The 14532-nt window shown below is 37.3% G+C and overlaps 1 protein-coding gene across 18 annotated transcripts in view; it reads left to right on the forward strand.

Annotated features, from left to right (window-relative positions):
- Positions 1–14532, forward strand: part of MAP4K3 (mitogen-activated protein kinase kinase kinase kinase 3) — an 87838-nt gene that overhangs the window by 7859 nt on the left and 65447 nt on the right. Inside the window, exon 1 of one of the 18 annotated variants that reach the window (XM_023747491.1) lies at positions 12230–12377. The exons of the other annotated variants lie outside the window; for them this stretch is intronic. Coding sequence (XP_023603259.1) covers positions 12375–12377 — 3 coding nt within the window. The 5' untranslated portion in view covers positions 12230–12374. Of the gene's footprint in view, positions 1–12229; positions 12378–14532 lie in introns of those variants that run through there. 18 annotated transcript variants of the gene reach the window in all.

Genomic DNA, 14532 nt, shown 5'->3' on the forward strand with positions numbered 1-14532 from the left:
ATTTAATCCTCACAACTATAATGAGGTAGTTTACCTTATTCATGATTTTCATTTTAGAGATGGGGAAATCGGCATATGGAGATTAAAGAATGTGCCCAGTGTCATACAAGCTAATAAATGTATTATGTGTATCCATAATAAATGACAGAGCTGGGGTTCAGACTCGGAATATATTCATAACCACAGTGCTTTATTGCTTTTATATATGTTTATATTTGCATGCGTACCTGTATCATTTTGTCTGCCTATCTGTTTCATTTTAATGGAATAAGGGTTTCTAAAGGGATTCTAGTTTGCCCCTGGATTAAGGGACAAACATAAAAGTAAAAGGGGGAAACTTTTACTTTTTAATTTGTGCTCTTTTACTTGTTATTTTCTGTGAGATGTTCAATTTTATAATTAAAAAATAGATTTTTAAAGAGACTGGAATTGTGAATACATAGATACTTGCTCCACATTGTGAGTTTCCCATTTCTGGGGGAATAATTAGAGATGAGCATTTCAGCAGCATTTAATGGATTCAAATTCTGTCTGACTCACAGGAAGTTAGTTCCCCTTTCCAGACCAGACTCGAGAGACTTTGGGAAGAGGATATAACACTGACCAAGGGTGATAGAAACTTATTGTCTGGTTTCTTACTTCAGCCTTTAAAGACCTGTGTGAGATTATCATGAGAAACCACAACTATCCCACTAAAACGTGGTGCCTGCAAATACTACTCATTAGTACTGGTGAGGTCAGTGCAGTTCTTGTCAGTGATCCGGGCCCCTAGCTGCTGCCACCCCTGTCTGTTTAGTCTTGTCTTTGGCCTCATAAGCACATTCTCCTGTCTTATTCTCTGCACTGGTCTTTTTTTCCATAATGTGAGCTTACTAGAGTACATTTCTTTTCCTGCCCATCTGGCCAAACTCTTTTATAACTTATTTGAGGATATGTTGTCTTGATACTTAGCAACCTGAGCGAGCTCAGGTCCAGCTTTATTGGAGAGCAATGGCCCTGCTCCATTACGGCCCTTCCTTTGAGGACTGTTCTAGACACCTCTGGATTGAAAGTATAGCAGAAAACATAGCTGCTTATTCCTGAAAAGAATACCTTAAGCCAGTGGTTCTCAACCTTGGCTGCACATTAGAATCACCTGGGAATCTTTTTAAAATCCTGATTTCTGGGCCTCATCCTCCGGAAATTCTGTTTCTTTGTTATGGGGTGAGGCCACGACATTAGTAACAAAGAACAGAATTTCTGGAGGATGAGGCCCAGAAATCAGGATTTTAAAAAGATTCCCAGTTGATTTTAATGTGCAGCCAAGGTTGAGAACCACTGCCTTAAGCAAATATAATGTGGTTCTGGTTAATTTTGGCTGTGGACAACCCCAAAGTAAAAAACCTGGGATAAAGGAGAATTTTAACCACTTCTGTCCATTTTCATTGAGTTAGTATTTTAGTTGAGGCGGTCATCATTTCAGGTCTGCTGTAATTGTGCCCTTAGAGTTTGTCCCTCCTTCTGCCCGACCCACTTCAGTTTATCCTCTGGGGTTACCATAATGCAACTGAAGTAAAAAGTCCAGCAGCAGCAGGAGCAAATGAGGTGCTGTTGAAAGGTGTTGGGAACAAAGGAGAAATGTGGGGAAAATGGTATTCATATTGGTCATTCTCTTGTAATAACTGATGAATTCGTAGTGAAAAGGGGAATAATAGAAAAAAATTGTATATATAGTATAGTAACATAAAAATGGTTTTAATTGCATTGCTAGGAGTGCTTTGTAAAAATAACATTCATAATTTGATGAAGCTAAAGTTTGTCTGTTTGTCCTATAAATATATTTAACTCTGGAATTTTGTGTCATAAGAAAGGCATATGCATGTCCTTTTCATTTCATTGATTTTAATAAAAGATATAAATTCAGTCCTCAAATGCAGGCAGATTTAGTAATTTGTTCACTCACTTCAGATCTAAATATAAGTGATTTTAAAATAAAATAGGACATTTGTTGCTACATAAATATTTTTTTCATGGATAGATTCTGATTAATACAAGCAAAAGTGGGGTTTTCAAATGGCTAGGTTTCATGACTGATATCATCAAAGGGCATATTTCTCTGTAAGATGGAAATTATCTGAAATAAACAGATTGGGGAAAAACCAAAGGCTTCTTGTGAGATAAATATTTTATTGGGTAGAATAGTTTGTGTGGTTTTATAATAAAAATAATCTGGACCATCAATTATCTTCATAAATAAATGTTTATTTGAAATAATATATTCAGTTCGTGGTTTTATTTTGATTTCACCATATTCCTAGGTGAAGCCCTAGGTGATTTAATTAAAGTACATTTTCTAACAAACCCACTTATCAGTTTCTCCAACTCAGAGCAAATTAAGAGGTGGGGTGCCTTAAGCAGCACACTGACAGTGAGGTAACCACTGACAGGCTGTTGAGAGGGGGAAAAGCAAAACTCTTCAAATTAAACAAGAACAGTCCAGGTTTATTTGTAAGAAGTGGTTCTTAAACTTTGAGTTATGGACACCTTTGAGATATCTGATGGAAGCCGAAGACTTTCTGCCCAGAAATCTGCATAAACATGTATTAATTTGCATTCAGTGTTGGGATTCTTGGGCTCCCTAAATTCCACCCATTCTTTGGCTCCAGGTTAAGAACCCATGATTTAGTAAAAGGGCATATAGCTTTGCATACCTCAGTAACCTTTAAGAGCATGACTTTAGGACAGTTTATAGATAATTGACAATGCTGAGTTAACAGAAAATGCAAAATTTTGTGCTATACTCTTAATGAATATATAATATTTCTTCTTTGAATTAAAAATATTCATTTTTTTCCACTTAACATTTATCCCATTATCTGAAAAACTCAATCTGCATTCCTCAGAGATACTGACTAGTGAGGTATTATTCTGCATTTGCACAAAATAAGCTACATCTTGCATTTCATTTAATCAGTGATGTCCTGGAGCCTTTTAGTGCTAGTGAGATTGTGAGCATCTCTTCCCAGCTCCCCATTCTGAGATGTCAAGTTGACCTGCCATAGGGGGAGTGTTTATATTGCTGAAGACCTATCAGTCAAAGCTTGCTCTGTCCTCATTCACCCAGGTTGGTTTTTAAATACTTACTAACATGTAACTGATTTAAACTACTCATTCAGCAGACATTTTGTTTTTAGTGCCTGTTGTGTTCCAGACACTGTCCTCGGTGCCAGTGATACAATAGTGAATAAACATTAAGTGAATGTATTTTTCTAAGTCCTAAATTTCCTAATAAAGAGGGAAGAATTGGGAGTTTCTTAATTGAATAATGGTGGGAAATGTGGACTCAAACAAAAGCAAATGGGTTTTCTTACTGTAGAATCTACGGAATCTTTTAATATGCTATTGTGCATTGTTACTCTCTAGGAAGAGAATACAGTAGGAATTATTTTCAGGACCTAACCAAGGAATGCTCCCCAACACCCCAGGATGTCTTTAACATCTTACAGAAATACTGTTCTGCTACTCCAGGGCGTTAGGAACTGGTGAATAAAGGGCAGTGCTCAAGGGGTGTAGGTCAGAGGATGGCCAGGACTTCTGAAGACAGACCTTCGCACCATCTGTTTATAGGGGGTTCACTTGTAATTTGTGGATTGCATTATTTTATTGATGGTGTCCTGAACCATTCTATTGTATTTTTATTTCTAATATATAAAAGAAAAAGCATTGTTCTGGTTATACTGTTATTAATCTTTTAAAAAATGCTTTTTAATCTGCAGTTTCTTATTTGGGGAGACATAGTGGTATGTGCATGTGAACTTCTGCCAACACCTACACCCTGCTGCTAGATTTCTCCTCAGCACTGGCTGTCTCCTCCTCCAGAGTTTGTCCCTTTACAGGGAGTCTCTGAAACCCCATTCATCTACCACTTCATCCTCATTAGGCTGCATCACAGCCACCTGGGTGGTTATTAAAACCATAGCTTCCTACGTCTCACCTCAGACCTATTGATTCAGCATATGTTACATGTAAACCCCAAGAGTCTGTCATTTAAAGCGCATCTACAGGTGACTTTTGGATTGAATTGTTTAATTTCCGTATTGAATGGTTTAAATTCCTTTTTTGGTAGGTCTGTACAGTATTTCTCAGTGTAGGAGCTATTGGCATTTTGGCTGGGATTATCATTGTGTGGCACTTTGCAGGCAAAACTGGACATTTAAAATCCTTGGCTCCTGCCTATCATCATCCCCTGTTACTGGTACAAACCAGAACGCCCTCACACATTTCCAAACACCTCCCTGTGCTACTTCATGGGGCAGTATCCTCCCCAATTAAGAATCACTGCTATGTACTATTTTATTATTCTAGATGTTGCTCTTATATTGTAATGCATGTTTTTAACCTAAAACTCCAAATTACTCACTAATTCTAAATACTTCCCAAACAGTACAAGGTCCTTAGAACACATTAATGTCAAGCACACCTTCCCATTTACATGCATTTTGTTCAGTATTTGTTCTAGCTTTTTAAAAAGATCACCTCTGTGTCTTTGGTGTTTTGCAGTTTTATATGATGTGTCTGGGTGTGGATTTCTTTTTTATTTAGCTTCCTTGGGACTTGGTGTGTCTCCCAAATCTGAGGTCTTATGCCTTCTATCCATTCCGGAAACATTTCAGTCACTGTCTCTTGAAATACTGCTTCTTTTCTATTTCTGTTCTTTCCTTCTGAAACTTTAATTAGGTGTGTGCTAATCTCTCTTTCATGAGATGATTTTGTGAGATTTGGTGATTTAAAGATGTCTCTTAGTCTCTCTTTTTTATCTTCTCTTTGTCTCTCCTTGCTGTTTCATATCTGTCATTGTGTTTACTAATTCTGTCTCTGCTCCAGTTAGATTTTTAAATGTTAAAGGTTATATTTTTTATATCTAGAAAGTCTACTAGGTTCGTTTTTTCCTATCTGCTAAGTAGTTTTTGTTTCTGGCCCATGTATTTAATGCCTCTTTTTAATTCTGTAAACTTTAAAGTGTACTTAATTGTAAATTTATATTATGTATCTGTTTATACCTAAATGTGAACTTCTTGCAAGTTTAATTTTGTTGTCCATAGCTTTTGCTGTTCTGGTGGTTTATTTCCTTTTGGTTTGGTAAATTTTTTATCTGATATTTGGCTAATACTAGTACTTAGGAATCTCCTAGGGCAGTGGTCGGCAAACTCATTAGTCAACAGAGCCAAATAGCAACAGTACAACGATTGAAATTTCTTTTGAGAGCCAAATTTTTTAAACTTAAACTATATAGGTAGGTACATTGTTATTAACTTCATTAGGGTACTCCTAGGCTGGCCTTTGCTAAAAACGTCCTCAATCTGATTGAGGTACGTTCGCTGAGGTCGACCCCTTCCAACTCTCCCATCCACATTCGTCTTGTAGACTTGTTTCGTCTCTATCTCCTTTCGTTCATCCTCTCTATATGTCCAAACCATCTCAACATACCTTTCTCAATCCTCGACACTACATCTTCTTTCACTCCACAACGTTCCCTAAAATTAACTTAATAAACTTTACTTAAAGTTTTAAGTCAACTTCGCACTGTACATGCGCGCCCGCACGTGGTATTTTATGGAAGAGCCACACTCAAGGGGCCAAAGAGCCGCAAGTGGCTCGCGAGCCGCGGTTTGCCGACCACTGTCCTAGGGCATGAGCTAAAGGTGTGTTTCACGACAGAGAATGTGCTTCTCTTTCTGATAGATGCCCAGAAACTGCTCAAGTTCCTTCCTTGGCTTGAGGCTCCTGGTCCTCCTTGCAAGAGTGTAAATTTATACTCAACTGAGAATAGGCTTGTAATTATGAGTTTTCAGGGGACTACATTCCAGTGAAGGCCTGGTTCAAAGAGTTGGTTTTTTATTTGCTGTCTTTGTCAATGGAAAACACACACACACACACACACACACACACACACACACACCCTTCACTTGAAAGGTGTGGCCTTTCAAGGGCATTCCTGGTTTTATGCAATAGTCTCAATTACAGCTTTCACCACATCTGATAAAAATCAAAATTCAAGTGTGTAGATTCCAAGTTTAAGTTAAGGTCATGGCTTTAGCTCTTGCTTACTCTTATTTTGTTCAATAAAGCCTTTCAACATATTTTTTTTTTGAGCTAATTACTATTTTTCTGTTTTTGCCTCCTGTGGATTTCTTGTTGAGTTCAGCAGTGCATTTAAAAGAATATTTGTTGTATCTTGTCTGCCATATCTAAGTATTTGTAATGGAAGGAACTTTCATTTCTAGTCTAACATTTTCAAATGCAAAACCTCAGGAGGCTTCTTTTCTTTCTTTCTTTCTTTCTTTCTTTCTTTCTTTCTTTCTTTCTTGCTTGCTTGCTTGCTTGCTTTTTCTTTCCTTCCTTCCTTCCTCCCTCCCTCCCTCCCTTCCTTCTTTCCTTCTTTCTTTCTTATTTTTGTTGTTAATCCTTATCTGAGGATATTTCCCCATTGATTTTTTTAGGGAGAGTGGAATAGAGAGGGAAAGACAGAGAGAAACATTGATGTGAGAGAAACACATTAATTGGTTGCCTCCTGCACAGGCCCCAACCAGGGCCCAGGCCAGGGAGGAGCCTGCAACCAAGGTATGTGCCCTTGACTGGAATTGAACCCGGGACCCTTTGGTTCACAGACCGATGCTCTGTCCATTGAGCCAAACCTGCTAGGGCTCTTTTCTTTATTTTTATTGTTTGACACTCTTACAAGATGTCTCCATACCCCCTCTCCTTTGCTTGCCTCTACCCAGCCCCCACTTCCCTCTGGCTGTCACCACATTGTTGTCTATGTCTATGGGTTATGCATAGGTGTTCTTTGACTAATCTCCTTCACTTTCTTTAATCCAGTCCCCCACCCCCAACAGCTGGCACTCTGCTCCATGTATCTATTACCTCTGTTTCTTTTTTGTTTCTTTTTGGGTTATTTTGTTCATTAGAGTTCACATATAAGTGAAATCGTATGTCTTTCTCTGACTGGATCATTTCACATAGCATAATACTCTCCATATCCATCCATACTGTCGCAAAAGGTAAGATTTCCTCCTTTTTTATGACCGCATAGTATTCCGCTGTGTAAGTGTACCACAGTTTTTTTATCCATTCATCTACTGTTTCCAGTTCTTGACTATTGTAAATAACGCTGCCATGAACAAAGGAGTATATATATTCTTTCACACTGGTGTTTCGGATTCATAGGATATATTGCCAGAAGTGGGATTTCTGGGTCCAAGGCAGTTCCATTTTTAATTTTTTTGAGGAAACTTTATACTGTTTTTCCACAGTGGCTACACCAGTCTGCATTCCCACCAACAGTGCACTGGGGTTCCCTTTTCTCCAAATCCTCACCAGCACTTGTTGTTTGTTGATTTATTGATGGTAGCCTTTCTGGCAGGTGTGAAGTGATATCTCATTGTGGTTTTAATTTGCATCTCTCACACTGGAGTTTGAGACGCAGCTGCCATTGCTTCTTGATGGGAAGTTGGCATTTGGTTACCTACCTGGTCCCTTGTCCTTCCCCAAACTCAATGCCACTGTTAAGTTTTATTCGTATTAATTAAATTGGCATTTGTAGTCTACCAATTTCTGTTTAATGGTGTTATTGATACAGAACAAACCCATATTGAATTTCAAACAACTTAAAATTAGACTTTGAAATATGTTACTGATATCTTTTCTCACTCACAGATTATTTTCCACATCTATATCCAATCATTAGCTAAGTACATTTTTTTTAAGTTAGGATAGTCTCAGTCTGTTTTTCTTTTTGAAATTAGCATGATATAGTCCTAGAAATTTAGATCTTTAATCATCAGTTTTAAGAAACAAAGAGCCATTCAAGTTAATTCAAGAAAAGAGAGGCTATTGTAGGAGATACATGTGATGTGGAACTGGAAAGTTGTCAGGACCTCAAGGCAGTTTTGGAAATCTGTTCCTTCCTCAGGTCTCTATTTTCTCTCTGCATTTGTTGTGTTCTCTGCTCTTATTGACTGCCTTCTCAATTGTATCTTTCCTGTTTCTTCAAAACTTCACTTTGCCCAAGGTCCTGCTCGCTGAGGCACTGGCACAATTTTATGGCGTCATTTTCTCATTGAGTTACATTGGGTTACATTGTATGGTGGCACTATTTCCCAGAATTTCCAAGTTTAGAACCTTTATGTCTAATACAGTTGTTCACTAGCCACACATAACTATTACGTCAGAAATAAAATAATGTATAGGATCTGTATGCTGATAATTGTGAAACACCAATGAAAGATATCAAAGAAAATCTGAATAGAAAGTAGTGTTCATGTACTACGTACTTTGCTTGAAGACTTTACAAGCAAGGATGTCAGTTCTCCCCAAATTGGACCTACACATTTAATGCAATTCCAATCAGAATCCCAGCAAGTTTTTTGTAAATATAGACATGCTAATTATCAAATTTATATGGAAAGGCAAAAGACTAGAGTAAAGCAGTTTCAGAAAAGAAAATATTGGAGGAATCACAATATCTGTTTTTAAAACTCTACTATAAAGCTATAGTAATCAAGGGTGTGTGTGGTATTGGCAAGGGATTGACATAATATCTATGGAGCAATACAGAATTCAGAAATAGACCCACACAAATATAGCCAGTTCATTTTGTCAAAGGTGAAAGGTAATTCATTGGAGGAAGGATAGTCTTTTCAACAAATATAGGATGTCCCCAAAAATGTATATACACACTTTGAATAATTATAAAGGCAGTGCTTACTAAACTGTATTTCATTTTCAAAATTGAGCTATCAGCTGTTAAAGTATGTATACATTTTTTGGGGACAGCCTGTACTTTGGAACATTTGGATAGATAAATGCAAAAAAAAAAAAAAAAAGAACCTTGACTAAACTTTATACCTTAAAAATTAACTTAAAACATATCATAAATCTAAATGTAAAACTTGCTCTTTTAGAAGAAAACATGGGAGAGTATCTTTATGACTTTGGGTTAAGCAAAAAGATGTTGGACACCAAAAGCACAATATGTAAAAGAAAACAGTAATAAATTAGGCTTCATCAAAAGTAAAAACTTTGCTCTGTGCATTAGTTTGCTAGGGCTGCCATAACAAATGCCACAGTTGGCCTGGCTTAAACAGTAGAAATTTTACTCTCTCACAGCTCTGCAGACTGGCAGTCTAAGGTCCAGGTGTTGCTTTCTCCTGAGGCTTCTCTCCTTGGCTTGCAGGTGACTGCCTTCTTGCTCGTTCTCACGTGGACTTTCCTCTGTATGTGCACATCTCTGCTGTCCCTTCCTCTTCTAAGAAGAACACTAGTCCTGTTGAATTAGGATTCACCCATGTAGCCTCATTTCACCTTAATGACCCTTTAAAGGCCCTATCTCAAAATACAATCACATTCTAAGGTGTGGGGCTTAGGATTTCAACATATAAATGTGAGGGATGCACAGTTCAGTCCATGATACTCTGCAAAAGACGCTGTTAAGGGAATGCAAAGACAAGCTATAGACTGGGAGCAAATGTTTGCATGTCATATACATGGCAAAGAACTTGTATATATTCACAAAACTCAACAATATAAAAATAAACATTTTAGTTAAAACATGGACAAAACAAATGAAGACACTTCACCAAAGGGTGGCAAATAAGCACATTATTAATCATTAGTCGTTAGGGAAATGCAAACAAAAACCACGATGAGATACCATTAAACACCTGTTAGAATGGCAACAATAAAAAGTACAATACCAACTACTGGCAAGGATGTGGAAGAACTGCAACTCTCCTGCATTGCTGCTGGACATGAACAACGGTACAACAACTCTGGAAAGAGTTTGACAGATTCTTATAAAGCTAAACATATACCCATCGTCTCCTGGGTATTTTTGTAACTTGTACACAACTATATATATATAGCAGCTCGATTCATATTTGCCAAAAAGTGAAAATAGCCCATATGTCCTTCCACTGGTAATGGATAAACTGTGGTATATTCATGCAATGGGATACTACTCAACAAGAAAAAAGGAACAAACTAGTAATACATATAGCGACTTGGCGAAAGAAGACAGTCTCAAAAATAACATAGTGAATGATTTAATTTATATGAAATTCTTGAAAAGACAAAACTATGCTGGCAAAGTTCAAAATAGTGATTGCCAGGGGTTGAGGTAGGAAAGATAGAACTTTCAAGGGAGTTTCTGTTTCCAGACAATGGTGGTGATGGTTACACAAATCTCTACATGCGTTCTAACAACTAGAACTATATTTTCAAAAGTTGATTTTTTTTCTAGTTATAAACTGAGTCCCAGGGGTGTAAATACAACATGGTGACTATAGTGAACAAGACTGTAGTGTATGTTTGAAAGATACTAAGAGTAGATCTTAAAAATTCTCATTATAAGAAAACAAAGTTGTAACTATGTATGATGTGATGGATTTTAACTAAACTTATATAATCACTTTGTCATATATACATATATCAAATCATGTTGTACACCTAAAACTAACCCTGGGTTATGTCTCAATTAAAAAAATTTTAAATTCCCAAGTATATATACTTTATTTCATACATAAATATTTAAATAAAATTTAGTTCTTTAGTTGTACTAGCCACATTTCAGTTTATCAATAGCTGCATGTGACATGGGGCTACTGTATTGGACAGTACAGATATAGAACATTTTCATCAACGCAGAAAGTTTTACTGCACTGTGCTACTTTACAGCAGGGTTCTGTTTTTCCGGTAAAGGGCTAGGAAGTAAATACTTCTGATTTTGTGGGCCATTTGCTCTCTATCTCACCTATTCAGTTCTACCATTGTATTGTAAAAGCAGCCATGGACCTAATACTTAAATGAACATGGCTGTATTCCAATAAAACCACATTGATAGAAACAGTCATGTTCTGCTGATCCCTATTTTTGGGATTTGATAGGTCTATTTCCTTTTTTCATGTCAGCTCAGAGTTTCTTCGTAGAGTGGCCTTATAATTTATCATATTAAATACAATTTTAATTGTAAATTTGAGAGTGAAAGTGGCCACTATTAACAGGCATAAACTGGGAATGTCTTGGCCAAACCAGGGACGTATGTCACCCTGACTATCAGTCTTCCTATGAATTGATTGCCCTGGTGGTAGGCTTACTAGTATACCTAGTCCACGAAACGGTGGAAAAGCAAACAAAACTATTTCTTCAGCAGCGGCTGTGGGTTAGCCATTTTCCTTGAAAGGTAGTATTTATATGGGAGACACCCTGAAGTTTGGCCCGCCCAGTATACTCAAAATAGCCTGTTTTCTGTCCCTGTGCCTTGCTCATGCTTTTCTTTCTATGCCCTCTTTCCCATCCCTCTTACGTGTTTGTTCTAATCCAGCCCATCTTTCAAACCTCTGCTTGAATGGTATCTCCTTCATAAAACCATCCCTTTCAGACTTAGAAGTTGGTATTATACTTCATAAAACTCAAAGGGCTCAGTGACTTAGACAAGGTCCCAAAATCTGACTGAAGTGCCTTGATAGCTTTAAATACAGATTTCTGGGGCGATAAAAACATTCTAAGTATTAGATAGTACTGATAGTTACATAACTGTGAATATACCAAAAAGCACTAGATTGTACATATTAAAAGAGTGAACTTTATGATATGTGAATTATCCTATATAATAAAAGGGTAATATGAAAATCGACTGGAAGGCAGAACAACCAGTCGCTATGACGTGCACTGACCACCAGGGGGCAGACGCTCAACGCAGGAGCTGCCCCCTAGTGGTTAGTGCGCTCTTACAGGAGGAGCTCCGCTCAGCCACAAGCCGGGCTGACGGCTGCAAGCGCAGTGGCAGTGGCAGGAGCCTCTCCCAGCGCTAAGGATATTCGACTGTGGCTTAGGCCCGCTCCTCATGGGGAGCGGGCCTAAGCCGTTAGTCGAACATCCCCTGAGGGCTCCCAGGCTGCCAGAGGGATGTCTGACTGCCAGCTTAGGCCCGATCCCCCAGAGAGTGGGCCTAAGCCAGCAGGTGGACAATCCCCTAAGGGGTCCCAGACTGTGAGAGGATGCAGACCAGGATGAGGGACCCGCCCCCCCCCATGAATTTTCGTGCACCGGGCCTCTAGTGTCTAAATAAAGGTTTTATAAAAGTGTTATATTTAGTGAAAAATTTAAATTCTCTGACAAGGAATTTGAATTTTTGTCTTTAAAGCATTGGTGTGTGTTCCTAAAGCATTTTAAACTCAAGAACATCACTTGGAGAGCATGTGAAGAATGGTTGGCAAGTCAGTGATGGTGGCAGAAGAGGTCTAGATCCTTAAGAGTATTTATCTTCAGCTTTCTGCCCTGAACAAGTCTGAAAACTTTTGTTATTGTTACTGAATTAGAAAATTCAAACTCTACACATGGTGATATTTTATAATATTTATCTTGCTCATGTTCTTCTTTTCTAATAAATTGCTCTAGGTCAGCGGTTCTCAACCTGTGGATCACGACCCCTTTGGGGGTCGAACGACCCCTTCACAAGGGGTTGCCTAAGACGATCAGAAAACACATATATAATTACATATTGTTTTTGTGATTAACCACTATGCTTTAATTTTGTTCAATTTGTAACAATGAAAAATACATCCTGCATATCAGATATTTACATTACGATTCATAACAGTAGCAAAATTACAGTTATGAAGTAGCAATGAAAATAATTTTATAGTTGGAGGTCACCACAACATGAGGAACTGTATTAAAGGGTCGTGGCATTAGGAAGGTTGAGAACCACTGCTCTAGGTGATTAAAAAAAGAATAGTGCCGAAACCGGTTTGGCTCAGTGGATAGAGCGTCGGCCTGCGGACTGAAAGGTCCCAGGTTCGATTCCGGTCAAGGGAATGTACCTGGGTTGCGGGCACATCCCCAGTGGGAGATGTGCAGGAGGCAGCTGGTCGATGTTTCTCTCTCATCGATGTTTCTAGCTCTCTATCTCTCTCCCTTCCTCTCTGTAAAAAATCAATAAAATATATTTTAAAAAAAAAGAATAGTAGTTACAAGGTATTAGAGATAATATTTTGAAATTTACCTCAGTGTGTCACCTTGACCATAGTAAATTTAGAGACCGCTAACTATGATTTATTTTAGCCAGTAGAGCAAAATTCTTGATGACTCATATGTTTTAAAGACCTTTTATTAATAAGCATATGGATTTTGATAAAAAGCCCAAATTTGTTTTCTGAGCATTTAAAATATTCTTACCTTCTTTTTGTGAATGTTCTTATTTCTGTCAAATAAGTTACATATTGGAAAACATTTCAGAAGGCAAAGATTTTAGCTGTCTTGTTTTCTGATTGACTAGAGAACCATAATTTTAAAACTGTTGTTATCCTTTAGAAAATTCTGGACTGTTTTAAATTTTGAAAAATTCAAAAGTCAGGCCTATAGTAAATATTGGCTTTAGTAAACTGTCATAGTTTTTTGTTGTTGTTGTTAAATATGTGCTGGTGTTAATTATTAATAAATCTGTTTTTAGAAGAATGTAGTGTGTACAGCAGCCATTTTGGACAAACACACTTTGTGTAACTTGTGTTGTCAATAGAGAGTGTGCCCTCTTGTGGTCAGTTGGGAACAAAATTTCATCTATAAAAATAATCCTAGCTTTCTATTGGTTCACATTTTCTCAGCTATTTCATAATGAAATAACTCTCATTCTGAATTTTCTTTCATAAACAAAACAAAATCATGACAGGATTTTTAAATGGAGAATTAAGAATTTGAGAGAGTAGTGTCTTGTCTTATTTTATTTGGATAAGTGCTAAAAAAATGTGGATTGAAGGACGGCGTATTAATATCAGGGAGGAGCCTAACAGAAAGATAACAAAGTATAAGAAAAGGCAAGTAGTTTTGATAGTATTTGAGAAGATTTATGACTAACATTGATGTGATAGACCTGAATATTTTACAGTTACACTCTGCCTCCTTTACAAAATGTTTCCATAATGATATTCTGATTTTCTTTTTTATTGGTGTGTGTGTGTGTGTGTGTGTGTGTGTGTGTGTGTGTATCTTCTCGTCCTAAGGAAGGCAATAAATACTTATCTAGCACTATCTATTTGAAATGCCTATCTCATTTAGTGGAAATTAAATTTACTTTGAAATAACAGTTGATATCTGCTGTGCACTTCCTGTCATAAGTTGGCATCATAAGTGTTTATTAATTATGGGGATTTAAGGAATTAATTTTCCCTGCAAATTTTATTTTAACTTCTTTCTTAATTTGTGTAAGGAGATCTTTTAGTACCTTTGTTTTTATTTTTGAGTTAAAAGGTTAAATTTCACATTTCAGCAATGGCTGTGTCCCATATCCAGCTACCTTTCTATATCCTTGGCTGATATTTTTAATGCCTCAGTATTCTTAGCATTCCACTGTTGGTGCTATTATCATCCCTTGTGAGTGATTCACTGATCTTCACCAATTCATTAATATGAGTGCTGCAACTAAGAGTAATTCTGGTGTGATCAGGGAATCACATGTATTGGTCTTCATTGGTTGATATAAAAATTAATTTATTAAGT

This window comes from Myotis lucifugus, unplaced genomic scaffold (assembly GCF_000147115.1).
Source record: "Myotis lucifugus unplaced genomic scaffold, Myoluc2.0 scaffold_6, whole genome shotgun sequence".
Classification (NCBI taxonomy): domain Eukaryota; kingdom Metazoa; phylum Chordata; class Mammalia; order Chiroptera; family Vespertilionidae; genus Myotis; species Myotis lucifugus.